The sequence below is a fragment of the Diadema setosum genome, chromosome 20 (genome assembly GCF_964275005.1).
Source record: "Diadema setosum chromosome 20, eeDiaSeto1, whole genome shotgun sequence".
NCBI classification, from domain to species: domain Eukaryota; kingdom Metazoa; phylum Echinodermata; class Echinoidea; order Diadematoida; family Diadematidae; genus Diadema; species Diadema setosum.
Window position 1 is genome coordinate 1,740,316 of NC_092704.1, and position 27,022 is coordinate 1,767,337.

General features: G+C 39.6%; 2 protein-coding genes across 2 annotated transcripts; one reads left to right on the forward strand and one right to left on the reverse strand.

Annotated features, from left to right (window-relative positions):
• Positions 1 to 308: 308 nt before the first annotated feature.
• LOC140243986 (synaptosomal-associated protein 47-like) lies at positions 309 to 3,320 on the reverse strand (the record flags this gene model as incomplete). Its single annotated transcript, XM_072323647.1, has 2 exons — positions 309 to 577; positions 2,315 to 3,320. Coding segments are annotated over 2 exons (1,275 nt in total), but the record flags the coding sequence as incomplete, so codon positions are not given.
• Positions 3,321 to 5,404: 2,084 nt separating this feature from the next.
• On the forward strand, positions 5,405 to 24,180 carry LOC140243817 (uncharacterized). Its single transcript, XM_072323484.1, has 17 exons — positions 5,405 to 5,566; positions 10,946 to 11,016; positions 11,526 to 11,725; positions 13,069 to 13,165; positions 13,391 to 13,565; positions 13,900 to 14,053; positions 14,431 to 14,582; positions 16,051 to 16,277; positions 17,078 to 17,207; positions 17,625 to 17,709; positions 19,152 to 19,184; positions 19,681 to 20,037; positions 20,363 to 20,413; positions 21,182 to 21,337; positions 22,029 to 22,108; positions 22,932 to 23,106; positions 23,712 to 24,180. Exons 1-17 carry the CDS (start codon positions 5,475 to 5,477, stop codon positions 23,772 to 23,774), a joined length of 2,298 nt encoding a protein of 765 aa, XP_072179585.1. The 5' UTR covers positions 5,405 to 5,474; the 3' UTR covers positions 23,775 to 24,180.
• Positions 24,181 to 27,022: the final 2,842 nt, after the last annotated feature.

A 27,022-nucleotide genomic window follows, 5' to 3' on the forward strand; every position in this document is an offset into this window, starting at 1 on the left:
TAAGATGATTTGGATAAAAATACAAAAATGTAATGTGTAATCAACACAGAATGCCTATAAATATTCATTCTTCTCACTCACTGAAAACTTTGGTGGTAACATACTGGAAAGCAAGAAATTTTTGTGGCACACAATTTTTATGCATTGGAACCAATGGTCTCTTTCCTAGCATGAAATTTTTGTGAATTGCAACTGGCATTCAATGCATGTAGTGTAGACAAGAACTTTAGCGTGGATTTAAATTTCACAAATCTCAAATGGCTCTCATGAAATTCATGAAATCAAAATTTCTGTTTTTACAGTAAGTTTCAAAGAAGCTTCTGCATTCTCCTGTTACTGGTATCCATGTTTTCTGTCAGGTGTGTGACACTGCTGGTCAGCTCGGAGATCTTCTCATCCTGGACGTCCAACTCACTGCCAACCTCCACGGCCAATGACTTGAGGTCTTTCAAAACACCACTGAGTTCAGCAGCCTCACTTTCTGTCACCACATCTGATTGGCTGCTGACCTGGATCTGCTGCCCTCCTATTGGCTGGTTATGATCAGGTCTTCTTGATGGTTCTGCACTGCTATGGCCTGCTTTGAGAAACAAACAAACAAACAAACAAACAGAAAATTTGGTAAGAGTTGTATCATTGCTATTCAGCTTGAAGAATTGACAGAACATAAAACAAAAAATTATCTGACAAAACTTCAGACGATTCTTTTTAATAATCAATGAACTTAGCCAGTATAAATTTTTGAAAGGTTTTGTAGAATATCTAAAGGAGCATACATCTCAAGAACACATCAATATTCAGTGAACACACTGAAACAAAATCCACTATGTACATGTAATCAGTAAGTCATTAAGCAGAATTTGAACTGAATTGCAGATAGTTCAGTTTTCTATGATGACTTTTGAATAGTCACCTCAAAATCTCACACTGTTCATATGAATGCAGCAGGACTATGACCGATTTGAGTTTTTGAGGAATCCATTTAATGTCAGTAGATAACTTCACAGTACACAGCAACTACAAGTAGTACCTGTGTCCACAGAATATTCTTTACCTAATGTGTTATTGCACTGTGCAGTGTCAATCTTCTCTGTAACATTTCTTTTACAATTGACATCATGAATCTGCTATTATGATGGTTATTATATCACACATTATCCCTAAGGAAAAAGAAAGCAGGTTTTCTTTCACAATTCAAGTAAAAGACATGATTTGGAAGCAATATTCTGGTCAAAACATCAATTGAATAAGACTTCTACACAAGCCACAACAAAATCCTTTCAAGGAAGCAAGTCATAGGGCCTACAGTTTTCATTTCATACAATGTCACATGATTACAAATGTACTGACCTTGAAAGATAGAGCTCTGTGATATACTGTATAACTACAATCAATTCTGCTCAAACCTTATAAATGAGATCTGTTGATATTATGCCACTTCCTGTTTAAGAAAAAAAATTAAGAACTTTCAATTTGATAATATTTCCTGCCCACACCATTTCAATAAATGTAAGCAACCACAACAGGAAGTGTACTGATAGCCATGCATCCTGATAGATTACCTGCATAGGTGACGCTTGATCCTCTTTTTTTTTTTTTTTTTTGGTATGACCACATGATCATGGTAACCTGATCTAAATGCTTCACTTGTGGGATCCAGAAATTTCAATGTACATAATTTTCTTTCTTTTTTTTTTTCCAACTACTCACCATAAAAGTCTGATAATGTCACTGAAACTATATTAGTGATTTGGCTAATTTTAAACACTCTTTCTTCTGAGCTTTCTAGTAAAATGTTGTCCTGAAAGGGTCAAAAGAAAATAGTTTTGAAGTCAGTAACTGCACAAACAGTTTTTGTTTTTGTTTTTTCGAATGTGGACTTCTAAAGCATTTAGGTGCACAGGAGATTATGGCCAAGGAGTCAACATAAAACAGGTTTCATATTGACTTAAAAATATTCGACTTTCAAAACATTCTCCAGCTCAAAATTTGGAGAGCGGATAAAGAGCTAGAATACAGTCAACCTTGCCTAAGCTGAATACAAAGGGACTGGAGCATTCTTTTGACCTGAATGAATATTTAAACATGTATACACAATTAAGTTTAAAAAATGTATCCATCAGGGGTAAAATTTTTCAACTTGTGCAAGGTTGACTGTATAAAACTTTGGTTTTATGAACAAATATTAAATTTCTTGCACACACAACATGTTGTTTTGCAGTCTTCTGAATTTTAATTGACTTGAGGTCAGGTCATATTTGCGTGTTACAATGTTAGTGTGCAAGTACCATGTCGTTGTAGCTTTAATACTTACCATCACATTTGGCAAAGAGTGCCTCCCTATCAGTCGGCTGTCTCTTGGATGCAGGATTGATTGCGGCAAAGGCCACTTCTTGTGGCTCATCATACTCAATCTTATTCTTGATGCTCTTCTCCAAGATCTTCAGGATAGAAATTACTCTGGCACTCATCAGCTCACACCTGATGTCAGCCTGACCAATCATTCGTCTGGTGATGACGAGTGTCCATGGCGAGGGCACATTGATAACACTAATGTCTCTCAATCCGAATTTAAAAGCCATGTTTTTCCTTCCATCCTGAATTAGGATGTCCTCTGGGCTTATTATAAGTACCCCTGATTCTTCCTTGTTGCTTTTTGCTTGATAGACAACAGGAAAGTCCTGAGGCAGCTTCAGTCCCTGCTGCATGGCTTGGACTTCTTTCTTGGATTCTCTAGTGGTGAATGATCTGGAGCTGACATTCCACCGCCCAAGCCAAGACTCCAAGTATGAGATGCTGCGGTTTCCAACATCCACATATCGCTCCATGACATCTGTCTTTCTCAAGGCATCATCTAGCTGTTCTCCTTGAGCCGAAAGCTGCAACGCTGCATCGCCAAGCGTCCTGTGTGAATCCTCCGCAATGGACAGCAATTCACTCCCAAGCTTGGTCCTTGATGATTGATCACTAGTAGAGCTCATCTGCCCCTCTAAGCCAGGTGATAAAAGGAGGGACTCCTTGATAAAATGCAGCAGAAGTTGTTTCACACTCTGCGAACTTGCAAAGGAAGAAAACCAGAACTTTTCCTTGCCAAACAAAACCACCACAGTATTGTAACCCATCCAGGCTCTCTCCACCTTCACATCAACTATGCGGTCAATATCCAAGGAAAGGCAGACATTGTCAGAAGTTTGCTCCTGAAATGCTAGACATCTATTGGTCAGCAACAAGTGACCCTTAATCCATCTCTTGTCGATGTCTCTGTAGAAAGTTCCTTTCCACTGCCTGACGACAGGCTGCTGCTCGAAGTACTGTCCTGAGCTGGCCATGTCCAATCTCTGGTGCTTGGTAGCAGCGATTTTTAATTTTAGTCTACTTTCTTCTCTTTGACTTTGGCAAGTTGGACTTTACTGCAGCAAGTTTTGGAAGACTCTGTCCAACTCCACTTGCTCTTCTTCTAGGTAGGAAGACAGAGAGGGGTACTGTATCATTAGTATCATTATCTTTATCAATATCACCATTATCATTCCAAATTACTGTCATCATTTGATTATCATTGACAATGAGATTGTTCCATTATCAATGATGCCAGAGGAACAAACAAGAGATTCATAATCATACTTGTACTTATTCATAGTCATACTCATTAGGCACAATTTGTGCCTAGGCCAAACAGGGTCTCACATCAGCAATCAGTACGGGTAACCTCTTCTATTGGGCCATGGACGGTAGGAAGGTAAACATTTGGTAAAAGAACTCCAGATCAAGATGTTCTAATAAGTATAAAGAGTATTTTAATCACGAGAATTATCATGCACTATCAATCATCAGACACCACATTATGAATGATTTATGACTCAATACGAGGGGCAGCTATTGCAGTGGCCTATATGACCATGCATGTATGTACATCGCTCGATCAATCACAATATTTGGCACGCATGCTCATTCATACACACTATCAGTTCGGGAAACCCACTCACAAGGGGGGCCCCTCCTTATAAGTAACCCGTCCCCCTTATAAGTAACCCCGTCCCCCTTATAAGTAACTCCCGGGGCACCCCTTATAAGGAGTCTCCACGCTGTTTTGCAATGCAACGCGAAAATGAAAGGACTGCGGCAATTCGCTTGATTATGTCCATAAAGCTTCACAAGTTTCCTAGTTACTCACGAAATTTGAGCAAAATCGGTTTGAGGCATCATATCTAAAATCATGGATTTAAATGCGATGTCAAACGACCCATGCGAATGCTGAAATGCGAGCGATTACTGGCGTGAGTGTCGCCAGGCGCGGCGGCGCGGCAATGCTTGAGTGCAGACGTGGCGACTGAGTACGGAGGTCAGTCGCCACGTCTGCACTCAAACATTGCCACGCCGCCGCGCCTGGCGACACTCACGCCAGTAATCGCTCGCATTTCAGCATTCGCATGGGTCGTTTGACATCGCATTTAAATCCATGATTTTAGATATGATGCCTCAAACCGATTTTGCTCAAATTTCGTGAGTAACTAGGAAACTTGTGAAGCTTTATGGACATAATCAAGCGAATTGCCGCAGTCCTTTCATTTTCGCGTTGCATTGCAAAAAAGCGTGGAGACTCCTTATAAGGGGTGCCCCGGGGGTTACTTATAAGGGGGACGGGGTTACTTATAAGGGGGACGGGTTACTTATAAGGAGGGGCCCCCCTTGTGAGTGGGTTTCCCGAACTGCTATTGCCATGGCCATGGAACGACTTACACATAGCATCAGCGTTCACACAGAATGGTTTGACTAACAAGTTACTCGTAGCTGCGTAGTAGAGCCATGGCCATAATCAGCAACACTGCCAACACTAACGACACTGACAGTAACGTTACACTGAGCCGCAAACGGCATATCGTTTGACTAAAAAGGCAAGTGGGTACCGTACAACAAAAGCAAAGCTGAATAAATCGTGCTACTTCTTACATGCATGCCCCCTCTTCTTTGACAGTTTCTCGACGTTTGAGAGAATCTTGTTATCACGGCTTTCAACACTGATAACAAAAGACGATGAGATGTGGACTTCAACACTTTGTTGAGCAACAGCAGACATGCAGCAGCAGCAAAGTCGTACACGATCTTTGGCAGCAGAATTGTAGCAGCAGCATGCAGCACTAAACTAGAAGCCGAATTTATTTTGGGCAACGATTTCGTATTACGTAATAGATTAAGCGTTCTCACGCTCCAGGCTCTTTCAAACTCATTAAAAAAAGAGATATGTGTTTATGCAGAAAGAGCAAAGAAAATGTAAAATTTCAGAATAAGTTTAATAAATCTGGTAATAATTTTATTTGACTTTAATTTCTGATTGATTATGAGGTGTGAATCAACTCTTAATTCTAGAGCTGCACGCAGCAGTTTGAGTGACGCGGATGAGGTCATGGGAAGTGCATGTTGCCGCGACATTTTGTACAAAAGTTTACATTGAGGAAGTAAAAAACTTATTATTTCCAATGGTTTCTACACTAAACAAAGTCTTTCGCAATTTGATTGGATCTGAAACTCATCAATCCACTTCTAGGTCGAAAAAACGCCCATCGGAGAGGTAATGATTAGATAATAATTTGAACTTGCATGTACAGTTACTGTTATTGTGGTCCCGCCTACTGCAAATCATGTCTGTCTGTGCAGTAGCAGGGCCAGACGCCGCGCCGCCATGCGTGCGATCGCGAGTGACTTCGTACTTCTGTAAATTACTGCGACAGGGCTGTTTATAGTTATTTCTGCAGTATCTTTCTCTACTATCCGTGATATTTACCAGATTTGAATTACCTATGATAACGCCCAGTGGTAGTAAGTCAAAGACCTGTACTCCAGTCCAAGTTCTATCTAACATTTTAACAAAAAGTGTTAGGCCTAGATCTAGACTAAAAGTAATGTAGAGCCAGAGGATCGAGCAAAAGGATCCAATCTCATCCTCAGCGTGAGGAGCGCGCTCCTTGACCTTTGCTTGTGATGCATGATGTTTAATTATCCACGGCACAGGGGGAGAGTGGTCAATTTGTGCAATCTGTATAGACCTTGTGCATTGACGTCATCACCAAGTATGATCACTCGCTTGACAACCACTCGCGATGCCATCTTGGAGGGCAATTGAAGTCCTTGACTACACACGCATGCAGCTAACTATACACTGCCCAGTCGCTGTATAAAGTAGCGCGACAGGGCTGTACCAAGGGACCAACAAACACGAAGAGAGTTCAACGATCGCATGGCGATCGCTTTGAATTTTGATACTTTAGATCATTTTTAATACCTAAAACTCATCTAACGAACAAATAGCCACCACCACTTGAAAATCAGATGTACATCAAGCCATGAAATGAGATCAATTATCCATAGATTAATACGTGATATAGACATGAACAGTGTTTAAATCAGTCTATTTTTTCGTTTTCTTGAAAAAATCTGGCATTTCACTAACTTTTCGCGTACCTGATTTTCCCATTGTAGTGGCGGCTTTGATTCGCCCATCATCGTAACCACAAGAGCTCGCTAGCGCTGAGCCAGCGCGCAGCCTGCGCGGCATCCGCGGGTAGTCGTAAATCACACAACACCCATTGCGACGCCCGCGGCAGCTCTCCACTGGGCTCCAATCGGGCAGCCAATTTCACTGAAACAGGCATTGCAAGGTCCATTTCATGTACCATTCTTACCACATGCGGTTACTTGAGGTCGATAAATCTTCCTTTCAAAAAATCAGAAAACACTTCAATTTTGAAAAAAGTGAAGTTTCGATACTGCCATATTTTGCCCTATGTGGATTAAGTACACAATACACCAAAGGTCATGGCAAATAAGTGCGAAATTTCGAATTGGCGTGCTGAACAGATCATCCTCCTTGGGCTACTAGCGATAGGTAGCAGACGCAAACCCCACATACAGGAAGGCAAAAGTAGTTCAGGTTTGAGATTCGAGCATGTTGTTTGACATACGGCCGTATTCTGAAAAGAATGATATCAATGCACCCCTGTCATACACCTGCTACAGCTAGCGATCGTCGCGAATGGGCTCAGAAGTTGAGCACTGCATGTGTAGAAAACGATGTACATGCACGACAGCGCCATCTAGTGCTGAATGACGAATGCTAATAATAATGAGACTTCATATCTATTAATATAATCTAGTTCTATGCTATGTATTTTTGTTCAGTGGACTTATCGTGAGAGCTCTCTATGGACTTATGAACCTTCTGTAATACAAGCATGCACTTAACGTGAGTAATGTATACATTTTTTATAAGAAACGTATAAATTTTAATAAGTTTTGTAGTCGTGTTGTGGTTCCCCACTTTTAAGGTGCATGCCTCGTTGGTCAGACGCTGTATTCGCACAGCGTACTAAGAGCGTCTGGTTGGGCTAGCGTGCAGCTAGCTATATGCTTTTCTTACGCGCATTACCGGCGATCGCCTCGGGTGATCACTCGCTGCGCTGCCAGTCCCCAGGCCAGTGGCAGTGCGGTCTTTACGTTTCTTTGTTCGTCTCTACAACTGTTCGGTATTTTACATTTTAGACCCGACCTCTTTTTCGCCCCAATATACCTGCTGGAGCATCTATTTGCTCAATCAAAGTGGAAAAAAAAAAACCAGGGACAGAATGGCTACTCTGTCAAAACTGTCAAAATATGTTGTGGAGTTGAGCTACAAATTGTATACAGACCAAAGGCAATGATGCTGGCTCCTGTAGAATGCGCTGCCAGCGGACGCGCACAGATCAAACGTTACGATAAACCAAATTTCAGACAGCTTTTTTACATTCAAACAAGTTTGACATGACATGACACATTATGCAGCAATATTAGGGATAACTTTCTCACATTGTGCAATCGAAATACTCGCAGTAACTAGAGTATTCCTAGGTTATATCGCAGAAATTTGTATCCATATTGCAACATCGCCGTTCGCTACGTAGCTGTAAGTCGCCATTTTGAATCCGTTAGCCAATCACATGCGAGGTACATGTTTTAATAAAAAACACGTAGAAATCTACCTCGCATGTGATTGGTTAACGGATTCATAATATGAATAATAATAATTTTGTTGAAGAGCTGTTACGACCACTGGTAGTTGCATCTTTTTTTCATGAAAATTCTTCCAAAATGTTGGATATACCTGGTGAGTGCATACCTGAAATGTTGATTTTGTCGTACAAGTTTAACTTTGCCGATCTAGAGCTGTGAATTAGATGCAATAGAAAAGACGGTAAAAGAAACATTGATGCTGTGTGTACGTTTATGCACGTACAGTACCTCGCGTATAAAAGCACGCTCTCGCAACGCTTCGCTTGCCCTCTGAGGGAGGGTGCCCTTCAGTTGCTAAGACCATGTGACGTCATATGCATAAGGTCTATTAGAAATTAACATGCTTTAGTTTCCAGTGATCAGTCTAGAAACTAGAATTGAACTTGAAGGCATTAACTCATTTAACATCTAGAGTCTAATTCAGTTCAATCATGTTGACACCTTCCTTTGTCTAAAATTATAATTTACAACTTAAACTAATGACTGTGTGTGTGTAAATTGATATGATTTAAAGTAAACTGTTGTCAGGAATGAAGCATTGCCATTGTTTTGTTGGTAGACCATTGTAACATCTTTCAAAAGTTTTGCAGGAGAGCTGGATTTGAGAATTTGGTCCTGCCAGCTGACTATTAAACGTTCTGATGTCACCTAACATACGACAGGGCTGCACACTAACTCCAACCTGTCTGTCTGACCAGTAGATACCCAGTTTGTCCATGTTTTACAAGTCCATTCCTGAAAAAGTTACTGGTCCAGCAGTAATTTTTACTGGTCAGGGACCATTGGACCAGTGTCAGTGTGCAGCGTTGCATATGAGGAGCTACATTTTATTTTAAAGCTCCAATATTTATAACTACAAACAATGTAGATTCTGTAGAACACCTACCATGGTAGTCTCCATAAAGAATTTAGCTTACTGTAGATTCTAACATAACAGTAAATTTAAAGCTCTGTAGAGCTGTACTAAGTATTATGAGCTGATGAGGGGTATCGCTATGAAAGTGTGTAGGTAAATTAATCCGCCAATAATTCAAACCGCGACCATAATGCCATCCAATATTTGACTGCTAGCTACAGTACATGTAGAAGCCTATGTTTTGTGTGCAGTTGAATTTTGGCGTGGTAGGTTGAACCCTAGTGCGTTTTTTATGCCTCCGCCACGAAGTGGTGCCGGAGGCATTATGTTTTCGGGTTGTCTGTCCGTCCATACGTACATGTACGACCGTACATCCATCCGCATTCGTTTACGTAATAACTTGAGTAATATTGACTGGAATTTTACCAAACTTGGTCCAAGTATAAAGTATGATGGGGCAATTACTTGATTAGATTTTGGGTGAAATCAGCCAAAGGCCAAAGGTCAAGGTCAAATCATGAAATTGTATTTGTTTACGCGATAACTCAAGACTGGATCGAGCAAATTTCACCAAACGTTGTCCGAGGATGATGTATGATGGGACAATTACTTGATTAGTTTTTTAGAGAAATCGGACAGAGGTCAAAGGTCAAAGATCAAGGTCAAATCCTAAAATTTATTTCTGTTTACATGATGACTCAAAACTGGATGAAGCAGCTTTCACCAAACTTGGTCCAAGGATGATGTATGATAGAGCAATTAGTTGAGTAGATTTTAGTGACATTGGCAAGAGGTCAAAGGTCAAAAGGTCAAGGTCAAATGCTAAAAATGTTGCTATTTCCCCCATATCTATGCAATGCCCGGAGGTATTTTCTTGAAACTTAGTGTAGACATGTACTACTGCGTAAAGATTCTCCACAGAGTTTCATGTTATAAGGTCGAAGGTCAAAAGGTCAAAGGTTAGGTGAAAATGTTACAATTTCACTTTTCTCGCAAATGGTTCAATGTACACTGTATTTTCATGGAACTTGGTACATACGCATGTACTGACTGGCAGGGATTATCTAGGAAACTTAGGGGTCATGGGTCAATAGTCAGGGGATCAAAGGTCAAGGTCAACTCCTCAAAATTTTACTATTTCCCTCAAAATGCAATGCTTGCATTATTAGTTTTAAAACTTATTACGTCTATTACCTAATGGAGATTCGCTGGGAAATTTCCAGCCAGAAGGTCAAAGGTTAAGGGTCAAAGGTCAGGTTTAAATGCAAAGAAAAAATCTATTTTGTACCGTAATTACACTCTTTTTTTTCTTCATACCTTGAGAATTGCTCATTGCATTAAATTATAAAAGGGTTGGTCAGAAGTCAAGTAAAAATCCTCAATTCCCCAAATATGTGTACATGTACCTGCACTCTTAGACAATTATAGCAAACCCAGTTCAAGGAAAGTGAACATTCAAGATATTTCTGACAAACCTGTCATTTCAGTATTTTGCCAGTTATGTGAAACTGTCATCACACATTGTGAAGACATTGTACTAGACACCTATTGGGAGAATCATGCATTATGGCGGAGGCATCAGTCGCCATAGCGACATTTCTAGTTTTTATTGTTATTATTACTTTTCACACACCATGCTGCGCATAACGAGACACCGTGCTTCACATGGCTTTCGGTTGGGCTACAGCTACAAGATCTTCAATGTATTGTATACGCTGAATATTTCGCGAGGCTTTTATTTTCGCGAATTTCGCGAGTCAGGTGCTATTTGCAAAATTAAAGACACACGAAAATATTGACTCTGATCCCGATGTGGATGTGATGTATGCATGTACATTTCTCCGTTCAGTACAAAGACTCCGCGATCGCGAATTCGTCGGGAATTCCCGATTCGCGAAAATTTAGACTTGCGAAATACAGTGTATATGGCGTATACAATAAGTGTTATGCGTTTGCCAAAGACACAAGTCTGGAGTGTTGACTGCATTTTTTTAGAACCCTGTTCCTCTTTGTCTATCTGATTGACTTGTTCCACTTTAATTTTTGCAGTTTGGACGATGTAACTCAAGATGTTTTGGAGACACCTCAGCCAAAGAGGGCACGTACATCTAACCACACAGGTAACAATTTGAGGAAAACAAAGATATTTATGATTTCTGTGCAAATTTGTAGACTTCTCACTGAAAATGTTATTGTTTGGTGTAGTGTGTTGTTTGTTTAATCATGATGGCTAGACTACCTAAAATGAGTCTGTAATGTCAGTGTTTTGGACAGAAAAACAAAGAGGGCTATTAGGGGAAATGGTACATCTCCAAACCTTTATGGCAAAGTATGTCACAGTGTACATGCATGTTAAGAAAGAGAAAATCTCTTATATTATGAGGCTTTTCACTGTCTTCTGTCCAAATTTGATGTACAGGTTGTAGGGTAACACATGTATTTACATTAGCAGAAAAAGAAAGAGCCTACAATTTTTCCTTGTGTTAAGATAAAGGCAGAGACAGGGCATGAGTTGATTCAGATTCACCCAAGCTAAGATGAACAACATGCTGATGGATTTTTTCTGTTTAAAAAAAAAAAGATATATATATATATACATGTGCGGTACATTGTACCACATCTACTACAGATGACTTGACCAACTCCCGCGAATCCACGCCTCTCATCAAAGTGGCAACGTGGATCAAGAAGAAGGCAACCTCGTTTGGAGAGAACTACTTCTTCCGACCCGTTGAGCACTTCATGGAGAGGAGCTACCCAGAACACGCGGGGGAACCAGGAGTAGAAAATAACCAGAGACAGCCCAATGCTGGTCACTCCTCACATGCGGTGGGTATGGGATGAAAAATGGAAGAGAGTGTGCTCAATAATTAAAAAATGTAAAATCTGGACACATGGTATTCTAGGGAGTTCTTCCATCACCTGTTTTTTATTGTTAGTCTTTTAGGAAGCATTGCACAACTGAACTATTCTGCCCTACTTTGGCAAAAGGAAGCAAGTGACATACCATCCGAATTTGAGTTATTGATGTTTTCATAATTCACATAATGAGCTCTTCTTCCAGGCCAAATTTCATGTAGAAACACTCGTCCTACTAAGAGATATGTTAGATAAGATGTCAGCTTTTTAGCATTCCTCCCCATTTCCAACATTTTCCTATACCTACAAGTTTTCTGTAAATTTATCCTTTACTTTGTATATAATGAAATTCATGCACTGTATTCAATTTTTGTAATATATTTATATGTTTTTGTTGGAAATGAAAAATGAATGAATGAATGAATGAATGAATGAATGAATGAATGAATGAATGAATGAATGAATGAATGAATGAATGAATGAATTAATGAATGAATGAATGAATGAATGAATGAATGAATGAATGAATGAATAAATGAATGAATGAATGAATGAATGATAGTCCATTGACATCAGTGTAAATGACAGACACATTTTGCTCTTTTACGAGAGATGTCACTTTTGTCCCTTGCTTCCTTTTGCCAAAGTAGGGCAGTATTTTGAATTTACAAGCGCTCTTGGGATCATTCCACAATGTATGTGACGGTGCACTCTAGTTAAAACGGAGTCCTTGGGACTGGTGAGTTTCTTTCATTATATCAAAATGTCATTATAGCCAAACAGTAAAGTACATATATAGATGGTTATTTTTTACCTAATTTTGCTATTTTTCCAAGAATTTTGTTGTAACCATGTTTGTTATGACAGGAGTGCACTGTATATTAAGAATGCTGCGAAGTGTGTGCAAACATTTTCTGAGATTCTCTAGGTGATGTTTGATAAAAAAATACATGTTTAGCATCCCATCCATTTCCCTTTATAAGACAGCCTGCTTTTTTCCTTTTTTTATGGAAAAAAAAAAAACTAGCAAAAAAAAAACCACAAACAAACAAACCAAACGAAATGTTCAGAGAGATTGCATTACATATTTCAGACTCCACATCAACTGTTCAATATTTGAGGGCCTTAAAAAAAAAGGGGGGGGGGGTAGCCATCATAAAAAAAGAAAGAAAGAAAAGGAGCCAGTTGTTTTGGAAAATGTGTCAGACGGCTCTGTCGGTCACCGGTACATGGATATACTGCTGTCACGGCTTGGCATTACTGCAAACCACAGGAGGTAATTTTGATGTTGTTTTATTTTATGTCTCCTTCAGGCTGTGAGCCATGCTGCAGTTCCATCAAGATCCAACAACATGTCAACACAAAACAAGGGCAAGAATGCTTCTGGTCCAGTGTCTTTCAAAGAGCCAGGTAATGTATTTACCCATGTGTATTGTATTTATTAATATTGATATATATATATATTATCTTAAATATATACTTACATCAGGGCTTGAAAGTAGCTTTTTTCTGTGATGGTCCTTTCAGACCACTAAAATTATTATATTTGAAATGTGGCAAAAAAAAAAAAAAAAGGAGAAATCTTTTGACTCCTATATGAAGTGAACCCATTCTATTCCTTTTCATACTTTTTAGCTGGGGAGCCTCCACACCGGAAGCATTTATCATCAAGTACAAGCATTACATCAAACAAGTCTCCTTTACCAGTTCTACACAATGGACACCATGAAGAGCAAGATGATTTGGATTGGATCAGGGGTGGCATCTCAGCAGTGAAGCCACAAGAGTCGTTATCCAACACATCAAAAAGGTAACTAAAGCATTGTAAAGATATACTCTAGTTCATTTCTCGTAAAAATTTTCCATATCTCATTTTTTGCATGGAGGGTATTCTTGGAGTGAACAGAAGACATGTTGCATGTTCATTAAAAAAAAACAACAACACTTGTTTAAGTTTTAAGTATATATCACCATAGCAATTTCATAGATTTGCTGTTCAAACAAAGAGTGTACACATACATTTATTTATTCAATTATCTACGTCAATGTAGGGCAGTTTGTCAATTGGTTGCCATGCATGTATTCGTTCAGCACTTGCAAATCAGAAATATAATTCTTCCACAATGTCTTCACCTTTTTCCTAGCAACTCACAAGTCACTGCCAGAGGTCCCATTAAACCTGAGAGCTATGTCCCCGTCAAAGACAAGCTGTTTCCCGGACCAACAAAGAGAAAGGTTGTCTCACATACCTCAAGAGGGCGTCCTCACTTGCCAAACAGCAAACTGACAGCCTTGGAGGTGAGTATCTTCTCAAAACTCATAATTCAAGTAAACTTTGTGATTTGTGTATGATTTTTTAAACCGACCTAACCAAAGTACCCTGGAGTCCAGGTAGGGTGGTGGCTGACAGTGAGTACAGTGTCCATAGCTATTCGAACACATGATGTGAACTGTGTCGAGCAAAATAATAGTAGCTATTTTCAATACCATATTTCTGGTTCTAGATTATGATTTTACCCACTCAAGAAATTTTCCTAAATGACTGCAATTCAGAAATTATGCTCATGAGGTAATTAACATATAGAGTATGCCTCTGAGGGCTCCTAACATTTGAAACATTGGTTACTAAAACAAATGTTTTTAATTTCTATTTTTTTGCTTTCTGTCTGCCCTAGTGTGTGAGATTAAAAGAGAGACAAGAGTATCAGAATTTGCTGCAGCAGTTTTCCAAAGATTACAGCACAGGCGTGAGCAGCACGTCCACCCTGCAGGGCCCTGATGCAAGGTCTAGGGCTCCCTCTACTGTGACTCAACAGACAGGTGCTAGGTGAGAAGACCTTTAGTACACAGAGCTTTGTGTGTGTGTGTGTTTTTTCCTATTTGTGTGTTACATTATATGATGTGTTTATAATTATATGAGATGCATTTTGTTGTTTTTATGTAGTGACTATCTTCTGCACTGAAGTGCTCAAAGTTTTATACAACAGTGTTCCTACAACATTGAGATTTACTGTGGGAGATAATCTTGTCGGTTGGTGGGCACTAGGAAAACTAAAGAGGCAAATAACGTCACGTTCTACCAGATGGGCAAAAATTTGATCAGAAATTATATTGTCATACAGAGATATGATCAGGAGCCTTATTTTACATAACATCTTCAAGGTTTCCAATTGTGAGTTTCAAGAAAAATTTGAAGGTGCATTTACAGCTACCAAAGCAACAACTAAAGAAGGTTTTATTATTTGTTACCATGCAGTTTAATAGAGAGGTGACTGTATGCAGGGATGCCAGTTTTCAGCCAAAAGCCTGAATTCAGGTCCCTGTGGTATCAAAGTTCAGGCCCTTTCATGTACGAAGCAGCTTCATGTTGATGTATTTCAGGCCATCTTTTTCATTCTAAATAGCATCCCTTTGTATGGATTGTAAGTTGCTGGTGTCAAACATAATGCTACGATCGGGTCCAGGACATTTTACTGTGAATCTGAAAACTAAGGTAATTGTGAATTAGTGCTGTGTAGTGGGATCCGTTTAGTTTACTGAGGTACGTTCAATGAAGTATCGTGGCACCCAGTTGAGTATATTTTGGAGAGCACTTTATTTGAGAGGTGTCTTACAGCAATGACCTCTCTCTTCGAGCATCAAATTCCGGGTCTCCTTGCATGTTACAATTCACTTCATACATTGAATTATTCACATTGGTTACAACATACTATAATGGGCGAATGGGTGAATGGGGATAGAGTCTTCATGTTAAGAGGGGGTTTCAATTGGGCAAAACTGGTTGTTAGAAACAAAGGCAAGACTAGTTTTAGGAAGGAGGAAGTATTCTTGGATTTGGATTCAACAACAATTGTAAATAATCAATGGGGTAAGGGCAAGATGTTTGGGTTTGACTCAGCCTGGTTGTAAATTAGATTGAGCTTTAACAACATTCACTGGTCTGTTGGAGTACTTGAGGGATGATGAAGGTATGTGACTCACTGGATGAGGTGGAGAGTATTGGTAAGGGTCATTGACTGGCCGGAGGTGAAGAGATATCCGGTCATCATAGTGGAATGGGAAGGACAGGAGGTAGTGACAGCTTGTGTATCATTACACAACATTACACACGTTTAATTCAGAGTTTCATATGATTGTGGCAATTTGGTATGTCTATCAAATTGTCATGGATAAGGTTTTAACCAATGCCAGCAGCAGATTTATCTAGATAACAATAATGGTTTTTATATCAGATTGCATACTGATGTATTATTATCCAAAGTTTATGTAGTTATGTATCTTGATTTCCGCACCAGACCGAAGGCACCAGAGCTGAGCCGTACAACGGCAGCTGACCAGCGGTCAACCTTTGGCCCGTCCACTCAGACCAGCCAGCTGGGCACCCGCGTCCTGCCACACCAGTTCTCCACACAGCGTGAGATCCGAGAGGCGGTGCGTCAGCGGATCCATGCCCCAGCCAGTCACCTCAGCCCTGGGACGCCCTCGGGGGAGAGAGCCGTTGCAGCTACGCCCGGCCAGCCTGGTGAGAGATTAAAGCCCTAGCCCTCCCTTCTAGGAGAATTAGAAATGTGCAAATCAACTTAACACAAGAGTTGTATGTACTATGAAAGTTGTTTTCTTGTTTTCTTTTTGGGAGGGGAGAATCATAGTAATTAACAAATACTTATTATTCTAAGATCTATATCTGACTAACTATTTTGAGTTTCTTACACTGGTGATGAGTTTACTTTTCCCTTATGTCTCCATTTTGTTCCTGCTGTCTAGTTAAAAGATGATTTTGGTTTTCAGAGTATTTCCATTTCATATATTGATAGGTTGTCGTTCTTCCACGAATCATTTTGCATATTAAAAAAAAGATACTGATTAACCATTGTCTAGTGACGGACTCTGTGTATTGGTTTTCTCACATCTATATTTTCTCACATCATATTTTTTTTTATATAGTTTAATGCTAAAAGTGAATTTCATGCATACATAAATCTATATAGTTTGGGAAAACGACCACAAACTAAGGAATAATCTACACATGCTTGAAAATCGCATCACTTCGGTGATCCCTCACATTCATCCCCATGTTGATCTCTCTCCTACGAGTTTATGTCAGGTTTAGGTACTAAGCTTCTGACCACATGAGCATTGAAAATCGGGGACTTTCTAGGACAAACACCACACTAGGGCCTTATGTAGCTCAGTGGGTAAGAGCTCAGGTCTAGCAACCTGTAGGTCTCGAGGTTGAATCTCTATGAAATCCCATTTTCTTTGCTCATATTTCATTAATACGTTTAAAAATTGTTACAAACTTCACTATGATTTACCTTTCAGACTTCAATGAATCAGAGAGCCCAGTCCAGATTACCTCGGTCAGGTCCCCGCCCAAGACCACGCCCATGAGTGCCTTCCAGCGAAGCCTGTGTGCCACGCCCTATCTCGCAGATGACTGGATTAAAGACTTGTAAGTGACAATACCTGAAAATATCGAATGCATTCAGTGAAAATCATGATCTTGTGATGACAAATATATTATATTAATTTTGATATTGTCTCTCATCTGAAAGAAGATTGTACATTTTTGAAGTGAGAAATTACTGTCAGTTGCTTACTTAAACATATTTTGGGAACAGAATACCTGACTACTCTTTGCTATAACTGTGTTGAGAATGGTGAGTTTTGAAGTTTCTTTTTATGTTTTTATTAATCAGCTGAGATACCCATTCCTGCTAAAGGTGTAAGAATATGAGATTTTTCCACGGTTTGTAATCCAAATCAAACTTCTGTCATGCTAATCAGGCTTATGACCACTTCTTGATTCATTTTTGGATTTAGAATTTTCCCCTCTAACTGTACAGCCTTATTTCATTTTGCACCACAGAAAATCCCGCTTTGAGTCCAGTGTCAGGATAGAGCGGAGAGAGATTGATGAGCAGCATCTCAAAGTCAAGCTCTATGCAGAGAGAGTGAGTAAAAGAAATTATTGGAGAATTTGATTCTTTTTAACTTATCCTTCCAATACATAGAAACAGTATTACAATGTCTGTGTATTTATTATTTAGTGTAATATTTTAGGGTGAAGAGCTTTTCAGATATGGGGCAGATACCATAAAACACTATGAAGCTTTTTAAAAAGGTCACTTCCCACAATACCGAAAGGATGCTCAAATTTGCAGCAAATAACTTTCTATCAACTTGCTTTGTTTGTGTGTGTGGATATGAGAGGTACCCGAGGAAGGATGAGATATCACATCTTTAACCCTAAAAAGACTGGGCTATTTTGGTAGCTCGAAAGACTGGGGGGGGGCCTAAAGGGCCCCCCCTTAAGATCTCGGCCGTGGATCGCGCGATCGCCGCGGAAATTTGCACAATGGTAGTGTGCGATGTAATCTACAAGATCGTATATTTAAATTTTCCAAAATAGTCTTCTTTTATTTTATTTTTATTAATTATGCTAATTTATGCGAGAAATCAGACTTTTTTATCTAAATCAGTAAATAAAGCTCCAAAAGTGCTCATTTTTGGTCTAGATATTCTGTGTAGCATTCTTAGCAAATGTACTTGAAAAAAAATTCGGTATCTAAATTAATTTCTTATTTATTTTATTGTTTTATGAATTTCTTATGTATTTCCTTGTTTTTGACCTTTTGTTTTTGTTGTTTTTTTTCAGCAAAATTTGTGGCAGACCCTTTTTGAAGCATAATACCACTAACACAAATTGATTTTAGCCATTGAGAGTAAAAATAAGCATATTTATATGAACCATGTGATAAAACTCAATTTGTATTGACTTTGTACACAAAATCGCATTTTTGAGCCATTTTCGGTCTCACGTGCACGTACAAAAAGTTATGTAACTTCAGAACCGTACCCCCGGGGGTCACAAATTTGGTGTCAAAATGTGCGGGAAACTCGAAAGAAAAAAGTCACAGAGCATCGCGGCGAGAGCATTGCGTGTTGCTGAGTAATCGCGCGAAATGTCGAGGGGGGGGCCTTTTAGGCCCCCCCCCAGTCTTTTTAGGGTTAAGCTTTGATCATATTTTCTGGTAGTATGGTGTTGCACAAGTCCATTCAAAGTTTAGTTTGTATTTCTTTATGACTCATTTTCTGTTAGCTTTACATGTTATCTTGACAGTTGCTCTCTTTTTTTTTCTTCTTCTTTTTTCGGGGGGGGGGGGGGGGATACTTAGTTTGCAACCAGGGGCTTGTATTAGACATCAGCTAGACATCAGCATATATGATAGGGCTCTTTTGTCACAAAAATGTGTATCATTATGAATATATTGAATGTCATTGTCTGAGGGCTAAACAAAGAATGCAAAAAATACAATGTCCAGTAGTAGTAATGCAATAGTCAGTACAATATTTTTACTATTTTCAATTTCTAATTTTCTAATTTCTATTCCAGAGAGCAAAAGGACAAGCTGAGGCTCAAGAAATTGTAAGTGAATGCACAAGTGTTGTCAATTGCATCACATGAAGCATGGCATTGCCAAACGTGGTATAAAAAGTTAAATTTTGCAAGAGCGTTGTGTTTTTCACAGGTTGTCAAGCAAAGTTGCATTATGATCGATATTCCGTTTACATTACCTCTGAAAAAGTCCCTGTAAATTAACAGTTTTATTTCAAGATATCACAACCTTAGATGAATATGTCATTCAAGAATATGATTCCTCTTCTATGAAAGTCTGATTCCATAATAGATTATCATATTAGTTATCTGTTACCCCGGGATGAAAATAGATTACTCAATTTCTTGTGTGATGTGGCAAGAGTCAAATCATAAAAGTAATCATGGAAGTACAATCTAGGGCATTCGTATGTTTCTGTGACTTGCTGCAAATTAGTTTGTATACCACCAACAAATGAACATGGACATTGCAAACTCGAAGTTGCCTTTATGCCACATTCGTAGAATAAATTTCTTTCCCTTACAGATAAAAGCCAGAATAAGCCAGGCTGAGAAGGAACCGGGCGTGGTTGAGGATGTGATCTACCGGGTGGAGGAGAAGGCAGAAGAGGAGGAGGAGGATGTGGTGGAGGTCATAGATGATGATGATGAAGAGGAGGAGGAATTGGAAGAAGAGGATGAGGATGAGGAGGGTGAGGAGGACGAGGAGGACGAGGAGGGGGAGGGAGAAGAATTTGCCGAGCTGACTCTTGAGATGGATGAAGAGATAGAGCGAGCCTTCCATCCCAACCCCTCCCAAGAGGCACTGGTCTCAGGATTCCGGCTTACCATCACGAGGCGTGACATGCAGACCCTCCGTGGACTCAACTGGCTCAATGATGAGGTGAGAGTGCTGGATGACTCTCTGGATGGGTTGCTAGGAAACAAGCATTTTACTTCTCATCTTTCATGATTGAAATTGTCTCAATATTAACTCATTAGGGACAAGCTTATTTTACTACAAGTATTACATGCATTTCCCATAGACACCTGCTGGAGTATACTCGGGACAAGTCTTCAGAGTGCCAAGTAACACTGATTGTAAATTTTGATCAGGGTTGTGTAATGTTTTATCACCTTTCAATTTTCCAGCTTATATTTGTTGGGGAGGGAAGGATGTTTTCTTCAGAGTACTCACTTTTGTGTTTCCTCTTGGTGATTTACCATAGGTGATGAATTTCTACTTTGAGCTGCTAATGGAAAGGAGCAATAGCAGAGAGGTAAGGTCAACCATATTACCTTTAGCCCTGGTCAGACTACACGCAAAGCTGTGCATAATTTCACTTCCTAAACTTTGCTGTGCATAGTTTGGACAGTCTTACTGCAAACTTCTCAAAAACCAATTGGCAAGATTTCCCATGAACTTTCCTGCAAAAGTCCAGTTTGCACTTGGGAATCTTCTCACTTTCCACTAAACTATGCCTAGTTTTGTGTACTGTGGCTACCCACGGCTGAAACTTTGAGAAGTTTGTCACGAAATTAGATCCATTTCATGTAATTTATGCCCATTGTGCATTATTTTACTTGCTGTTGCGCATTTGTATTTTTTATACCAAATATATTGGAGGAGGGCACACAGTGTTTTTGCCTAAGTGGAGGGTGCATGTCAGAGACCGAAACTACGGGTAGTTTTACACCGCTCAAACAATGGGTAGTTGTTTTTTTTTTTTTTTTTCAGTAGTGTGATTACATGCTCAAACTATGGGAAGTTATCAGGAAGTGAGCTGTGCATAGTTTTGCCTATCTGACCAGTCTTGTTTTTTCCATATTTATGTTTTGTATTTGTCCAGGAAAATGTTGTGCCAATTGCCTTACTGTGGTTTTAATGCAAGTAACTGAAAATACTTGTATTCTGTCTTTTCTCTTTGTAATTGTGTGTTAATTCTTTATAATATGCTTTGCAGCAGTGAGAAAAAGGTGACATATAAATGAATTATGTTGTATTATGTAATTTTATTCTTTTGACACGATCATCATGGCCTACTCAGGAGTACCCAACCTTGCACTACTTCAACACATTCTTCTACCCGAAGCTGGTCAACTCTGGCTACAACAGCATACGGCGCTGGACCAAACGGACTGACATCTTTGCCAAGGACATGGTCCTTGTTCCCGTCCATCTGGGAATGCACTGGTGCTTAGCGGTCAGTACGACACATGAATGTCCATATCTCACCATATTGTTGGGAATGGCAGTCTCTTGTTGAGTAGGAACATGGGGCAGATGATCATGTGAAGGGGTTGTACTTCCTCTGTACTGTAAAAGTGGAATTTTTTTTTTGCGCGCGTTTCGCGCAACCAGAAGCTAGAGGGAAAATAAAAGCACACGACTATTTTTTACATGCCATATGTTCGATTAGTTAAAGTATTGATTCCATGGAATTAAAAACATGCGAAAGTCATCTTACCTGTCCGAGCGCGAAAAATTACTCGCACGAAAATATCCACTTTTGCAGTATTGTTTAGTGTTTTGTTTACATGAATACCCAAACCATCCATTTCCAAATCAAAAAGTTATCATGTCTACTCTCCTGTAGGAACAGACATACATTGTTCATCTGCAGAATCACTTACTGACATGATCGTGACACAGTCCTACACTGCTGAATTTGCTCTTTTTTTTTTGTCAAATCAGCTTGCATGTGCTTAAACCTGTAAGTAAAGGACACCTACAGAATATGTTGATATATTGGATATGTGTGCCTGACCTCCATTCATTTTGGGGCACTTCATTTCTTTCCTCTTACTTATTAAAACTGTTGCTTGTGTTTTGCCACATTTCTGTCTCGTTCCTTCCTCAAATCCTTCCCATTCTATTCTGTGTGCTCTCTGCAGGTGATAGACTTTCGGAACAAAAGCATTTCCTTCTTCGATTCCATGGGCAGCCAAAACCAGCAATGCCTGGATGCATTACGGTATGCCAGAGTGACCTGTTTTATCAGTGGTCTCAAGTATTAAGAAACTGTTTCTTATCAACTCATCAGTTGGTTCTCTGTAATATTTTATCGATAGCCACAAGTTGACATTAGTTTGTTGCATTTTCTAATGTAGGGAATAGCTTCATGTTCTCTTCACTTTCACAACATAAGTATTGTCATCTGTGTGTTAACCTGTTGAGGATGGGTTGATTTTGCTATAACACGCATTTCCCATAGACACCTGCCTGAGTATATTTGGTATTAGTCTTTATTAATAACAGGTTAAAAGGACTTTATTAACAGTTCACCTCCATTCAATAATCCCTTCTGACCAATCTTTTGTAATCTGAATACTGAACCATCCATTGGTTCTGGCAATGGTTTGTTGTTGTTTTGTCGGTTGTTTTCTTCTTCTTCTTCTTTTTTTTTTAAGGGGGGGGGGGGTCAAGGCTCAGACTTCCATTTCAGCAAAATGTATACTAGCAGAAAACAAAATAGGTTGGAATTTGTATTTAACTGTGATGGGCTGGCTACCTCATGCTCACAATAAGCCTAAGAATTTCATAACTTCTGCAAATTGATGTTCATTGTTAATATTAAACAAGTCTTCCTAAATTCTTTTTGGAGTCCCCCCACCCACCCCCCCCCCCCCCACCCAAAAAAGAAGAAAAAAAAATAAATATATATATATTTGCCAATTTGGATGCATGTAACATAGAAGAATCCCCCTGAAAGCTTTCAAGAATCCCCTGATTTTGATGTGTGAATGTTACCTGCCATGCTAAATTCCTCCCTCATTCCCGCATCCTCCGCCCCAAAGGGACTACGTGGTATCTGAGCACGCTGACAAGAAGAAGCAGGAGTACAGCATGGATGGCTGGACGTACCAGTGTCCCAGGGACATCCCCCAGCAGCTCAACGGCTCTGACTGTGGCATGTTTGCCTGCAAGTATGCCGAGTACGTCTCCAGGGATGCCCCCATCACCTTCACTCAGGTGGGTTTTCAGTTCGTGTGACTACAAACAACCGTTCCCCAACTTCCGTTTTGCTCTTAATGTCCAGTCATTGCTGTGTATTATTTCATTCGGCCAAATGAAAATTACAATAACAGTTACATAACATACATTCACATGGAAATGGCACAGTTGAAGTGTGAACAGGGAAGCATTATATGGGCCTCTTCATTATGATAATGATAATGATGAATACAGCACTTGTAATGTGTAATGTGCCATTGATCTATTGACCTATTCTGAGGCACAGAGGGACATATAGAGCAAACTACATACAGTTTTACATATTAAAGTGGGAAGGACAAGGGAGTGATAGAAAATCCATTGAATATTTAATCAAAACGAGATGTGAACATGTATGACTTCAGTTTCTTTTTATATGTTTCGATATTTTTCGTGTGTCTTTAAATTTGCGAATAGTGCCTGACTCGCAAAATTCACGAAAATAAAAACCTCGCAAAATATTTGGCGTATACAGTAGTTAGTCCTCCTCTGATGTGTGAGATTTTTCTGTGCATGAATTGCAGAAGGGTGAAACAGTTTTTTGTTTGTATGTTTGTTTTGTTTTTTTGTCCTGTTCCTTGCAGCATGATATGCCCTACTTCAGACGAAGGATGGTTTGGGAGATTCTGCACAAGACACTTTTGTGACCCAACTCCTTTCTCCAGGGAGCTCGAAGGTCCACATCGTAAAGTCTTGCGCTTGGCCATCGGAGGACCCACCGAACTAGCACATGGTTGCTATCAAACTTTGTGGATGACCTAGCAATGGAGAATGTGTGGCAGATAAAAAGAGTTGTTATATCAAATGTGATTGCCCTCGTGCAAGCGTGGACACCACACAAGAAGTGCGTTTGTCTCAGGCAGTCTTTAGCAATATCGATGGCAGTGCATCAGTGGTTCAGGGGATAGAGGGTACCCTCATAGTCCAGATCGCAATCACCAGAGTTCGCCAACATGGCAAGCGTGAACAATGATTTGAATGTCTTGGCACTCTAAACAGACATCACTGATGCAAAAGTCGCCTACACAGCACATTGGTCCACATGAGGGCTGCCCGGGTGTTGATTGATGTCACAGATGATAGATACAAACTCCAGCGGTTGTCATGGTGATCGACGCAGGTGCTGTTTTTCTGCCAGAGTTGGGCATTTTTTTTTTTTTTCAGTTCCAAAGACCAATTTTTCTTTTCCGTTTCTGTCCCCAAATGAGGAGATCAAAAGACATACAGGAAAAATCTAAGAGATCTCTTGTACAAAGGAAGCTTAGGAGTTCTGAGCACAAGAGAATAGAGATTATTCAAAATAGAGTGTACCAGATAGAAATTAAGAAAGGACGGTCTCTTGCCTTATGTGATGGCGGAAACCAGCATTTAGCAAATTAATCAATCGTATGAAATACTTCAAATGAAAAAAAAAAAAGTAAACATGCAAGGCATGAAAAAAACAAAGAAACAAACTGTCAGTTAGGGTGAATGACCTAACTAGGACACACATTTAAGATTCATGTTAACTCTGCCGTCAAAATACAGCATTACAAGTCCCCCCCCCCCCCCCACATGTTTTGGAAGGATGTACCAGTGATGCAAATTCATCTCTGAGTAGAGGAGTTGCCAGGACGATACATCATCCATTTTTCTATGCAGAGTAGTTGAAGTAAGCTGGCACGCACTTGGAATGGGCATGACTGGCCATATACTGCATTATATAAGTGTAGCTTGACTATACGTCAAAGTCACACTATGCGAAACTACCCATTGTTTGCTTCCTGATATCTTCCAAAAGTTTGAGCACGCAGGCGCACTACAGACAAACAGCAATAGGAAACTACCTTTAGTTTTGGTCTTCTACAGGAAAAAAGTGCAGATGCGCAACAGCATACAACAGAATGCACAATGAGCAGAAACAACATGAATGGATCTATTATGGCAACACAAACTTTTCAAAGTTTCAGCCCCGCGTGGTCACACTTTACAAAACTACATGTAGTTTTGCGGGAAGTGAGAAATTTCTGAAGTGCATGCAGGAAGTTTTGCTGGTAACTTCTCAAAAAATGTTGTGGTCACACTGCTCAACTATGTGAAGCAAAATACCGGGTAGTGAAACTATGTGTAGTTTTGCATAGTGTGACTGTACCTCATGTAACAAATTATCGGATTGATTTTTTTTTAATAGAAAGTTCGCATGTTGTTGACAGATATGTTGAATTGTCAAAAGAGAAGATGAAATATTAACACAAGCCTGCGTGTGCAAGAACACAAAAATATTTATGATATCTCTAGTAGCAAACAAATGTAAGGAAACATGTTTTACAGTCATGAGTGCAATTTCAAATGTCCAGGCATTGAAAAATAGAGATAGCTTTTTCCGTAGAGGTATTTTTTTTTCCTAAGGTGCAGAAATATCTAATGTAGTCACATGATTATACTGGACAGCCCAAGAGTAGTTTTGAAGGGCAAGTCGGATTCTCCATCGGGCAAGTATTATGACTTTCTGATAGGAACTTGCCTTTTCAAAGTTTGATACTGTTCCTGTATGCCCATTGGGACAAACGTGAGAGATATCCTTTGTACAGGGAAACCCTGTTAAAATGAGTACCTAAAAACCATGACAATTACTTTGTTATATCAAGTTTCTCACTATATCAGGATACAAAAACAAGAGATATGTAAAATGTTTGGACATGCAAAATCACCTTGTTGTAAGAGGGGCTTGTTATAACTGGCACAGAGATCTCACTTGTGGCCCATTGCTTTTGCTGGGATCAAATGCATGTATGTAATTTCATTTTGGCACAGCAGATATCAACCCTTTGAATATGGGGTCATGAAATGATTACATATGATTTTTGTTTTCTCGAGGAAAATAAATTGTGCTCTTTGAAAGGATTGTTCACCTCATTAGAGCTAGAAAATGATGTAGTTCAGTATAAAGAATAATGGGCACTGATTGTGTGCGATGACTGGAGTTAATGCCTTTTGCCTCTCAAATGATGAGTTGTGTCATCAACCCATGTGAAGGATCTCATTGTCTTGGCAAATCAATAGGAAAGGTCAGACTACGTCGTTGTAGGGAGTCTTAGGTTTGGGTCACCTGAAACAGCAGAATGCAATATGAATTGGAGGCATTTAAAGAGATGAACTCACTTTTGTCATTGTGAGAGATAACGGAATTCTTCCTCTCTCCTCATCAATGGGCACACATGTACTTGTCCTCAAGGTACATGTACATGTATGTACAGCAGTGTATTTCCAAAGAATTGCTCTTCAAAAGCAATTTCCATTTGGACCATATAACTTCTTTACATGTGCATGGATGATGTGAGCTCAAATTTCAACACAGAAATCAGGTGACAGTTTTCAGTGTTTCTGGGACAGTGTTCAAGCTTTTTCTGGCAGGAGTTGTCGAATCACTCAAGGTAAACTGGTAGTGGAAAACTTCATGACCAATGTTGAAAGAGGGTAATGGTACATGGTGTGAGCTGTCTCATGGGTTGAAATTTAAGCCTGTAAACTTTACTCTGGTCATTCAACCAGCTTGTAGGGGATTGATCTTTTGAAGGCTAATTGTTAGTAGACAGGTGGGTTTCTGTCGTATTTCTAAGAAGACCCCTGAATGCCCGTGTGTGGTACTTACTGTAGATGAATCATTGCGTAATACCTCGCCAGTTCTGCTGCTATGTCGATTTGTAAATACCATACCATTCAGACACAAAACATGCTGTAAATAGTCTTGTTGTAAATAAACTCTAGAATGTACCTTGTAAAGGTTATCCATGCCTGTGTTGATCAAAAGTGATTTTGTAGGGCTTACCTTGGACATGAAATTCTGTTGATGTGAGTTTGATCAGCAGAAGAAAATGGTAGTAACCTCCAGTTGCAATGCATCAGGGATCTGGTC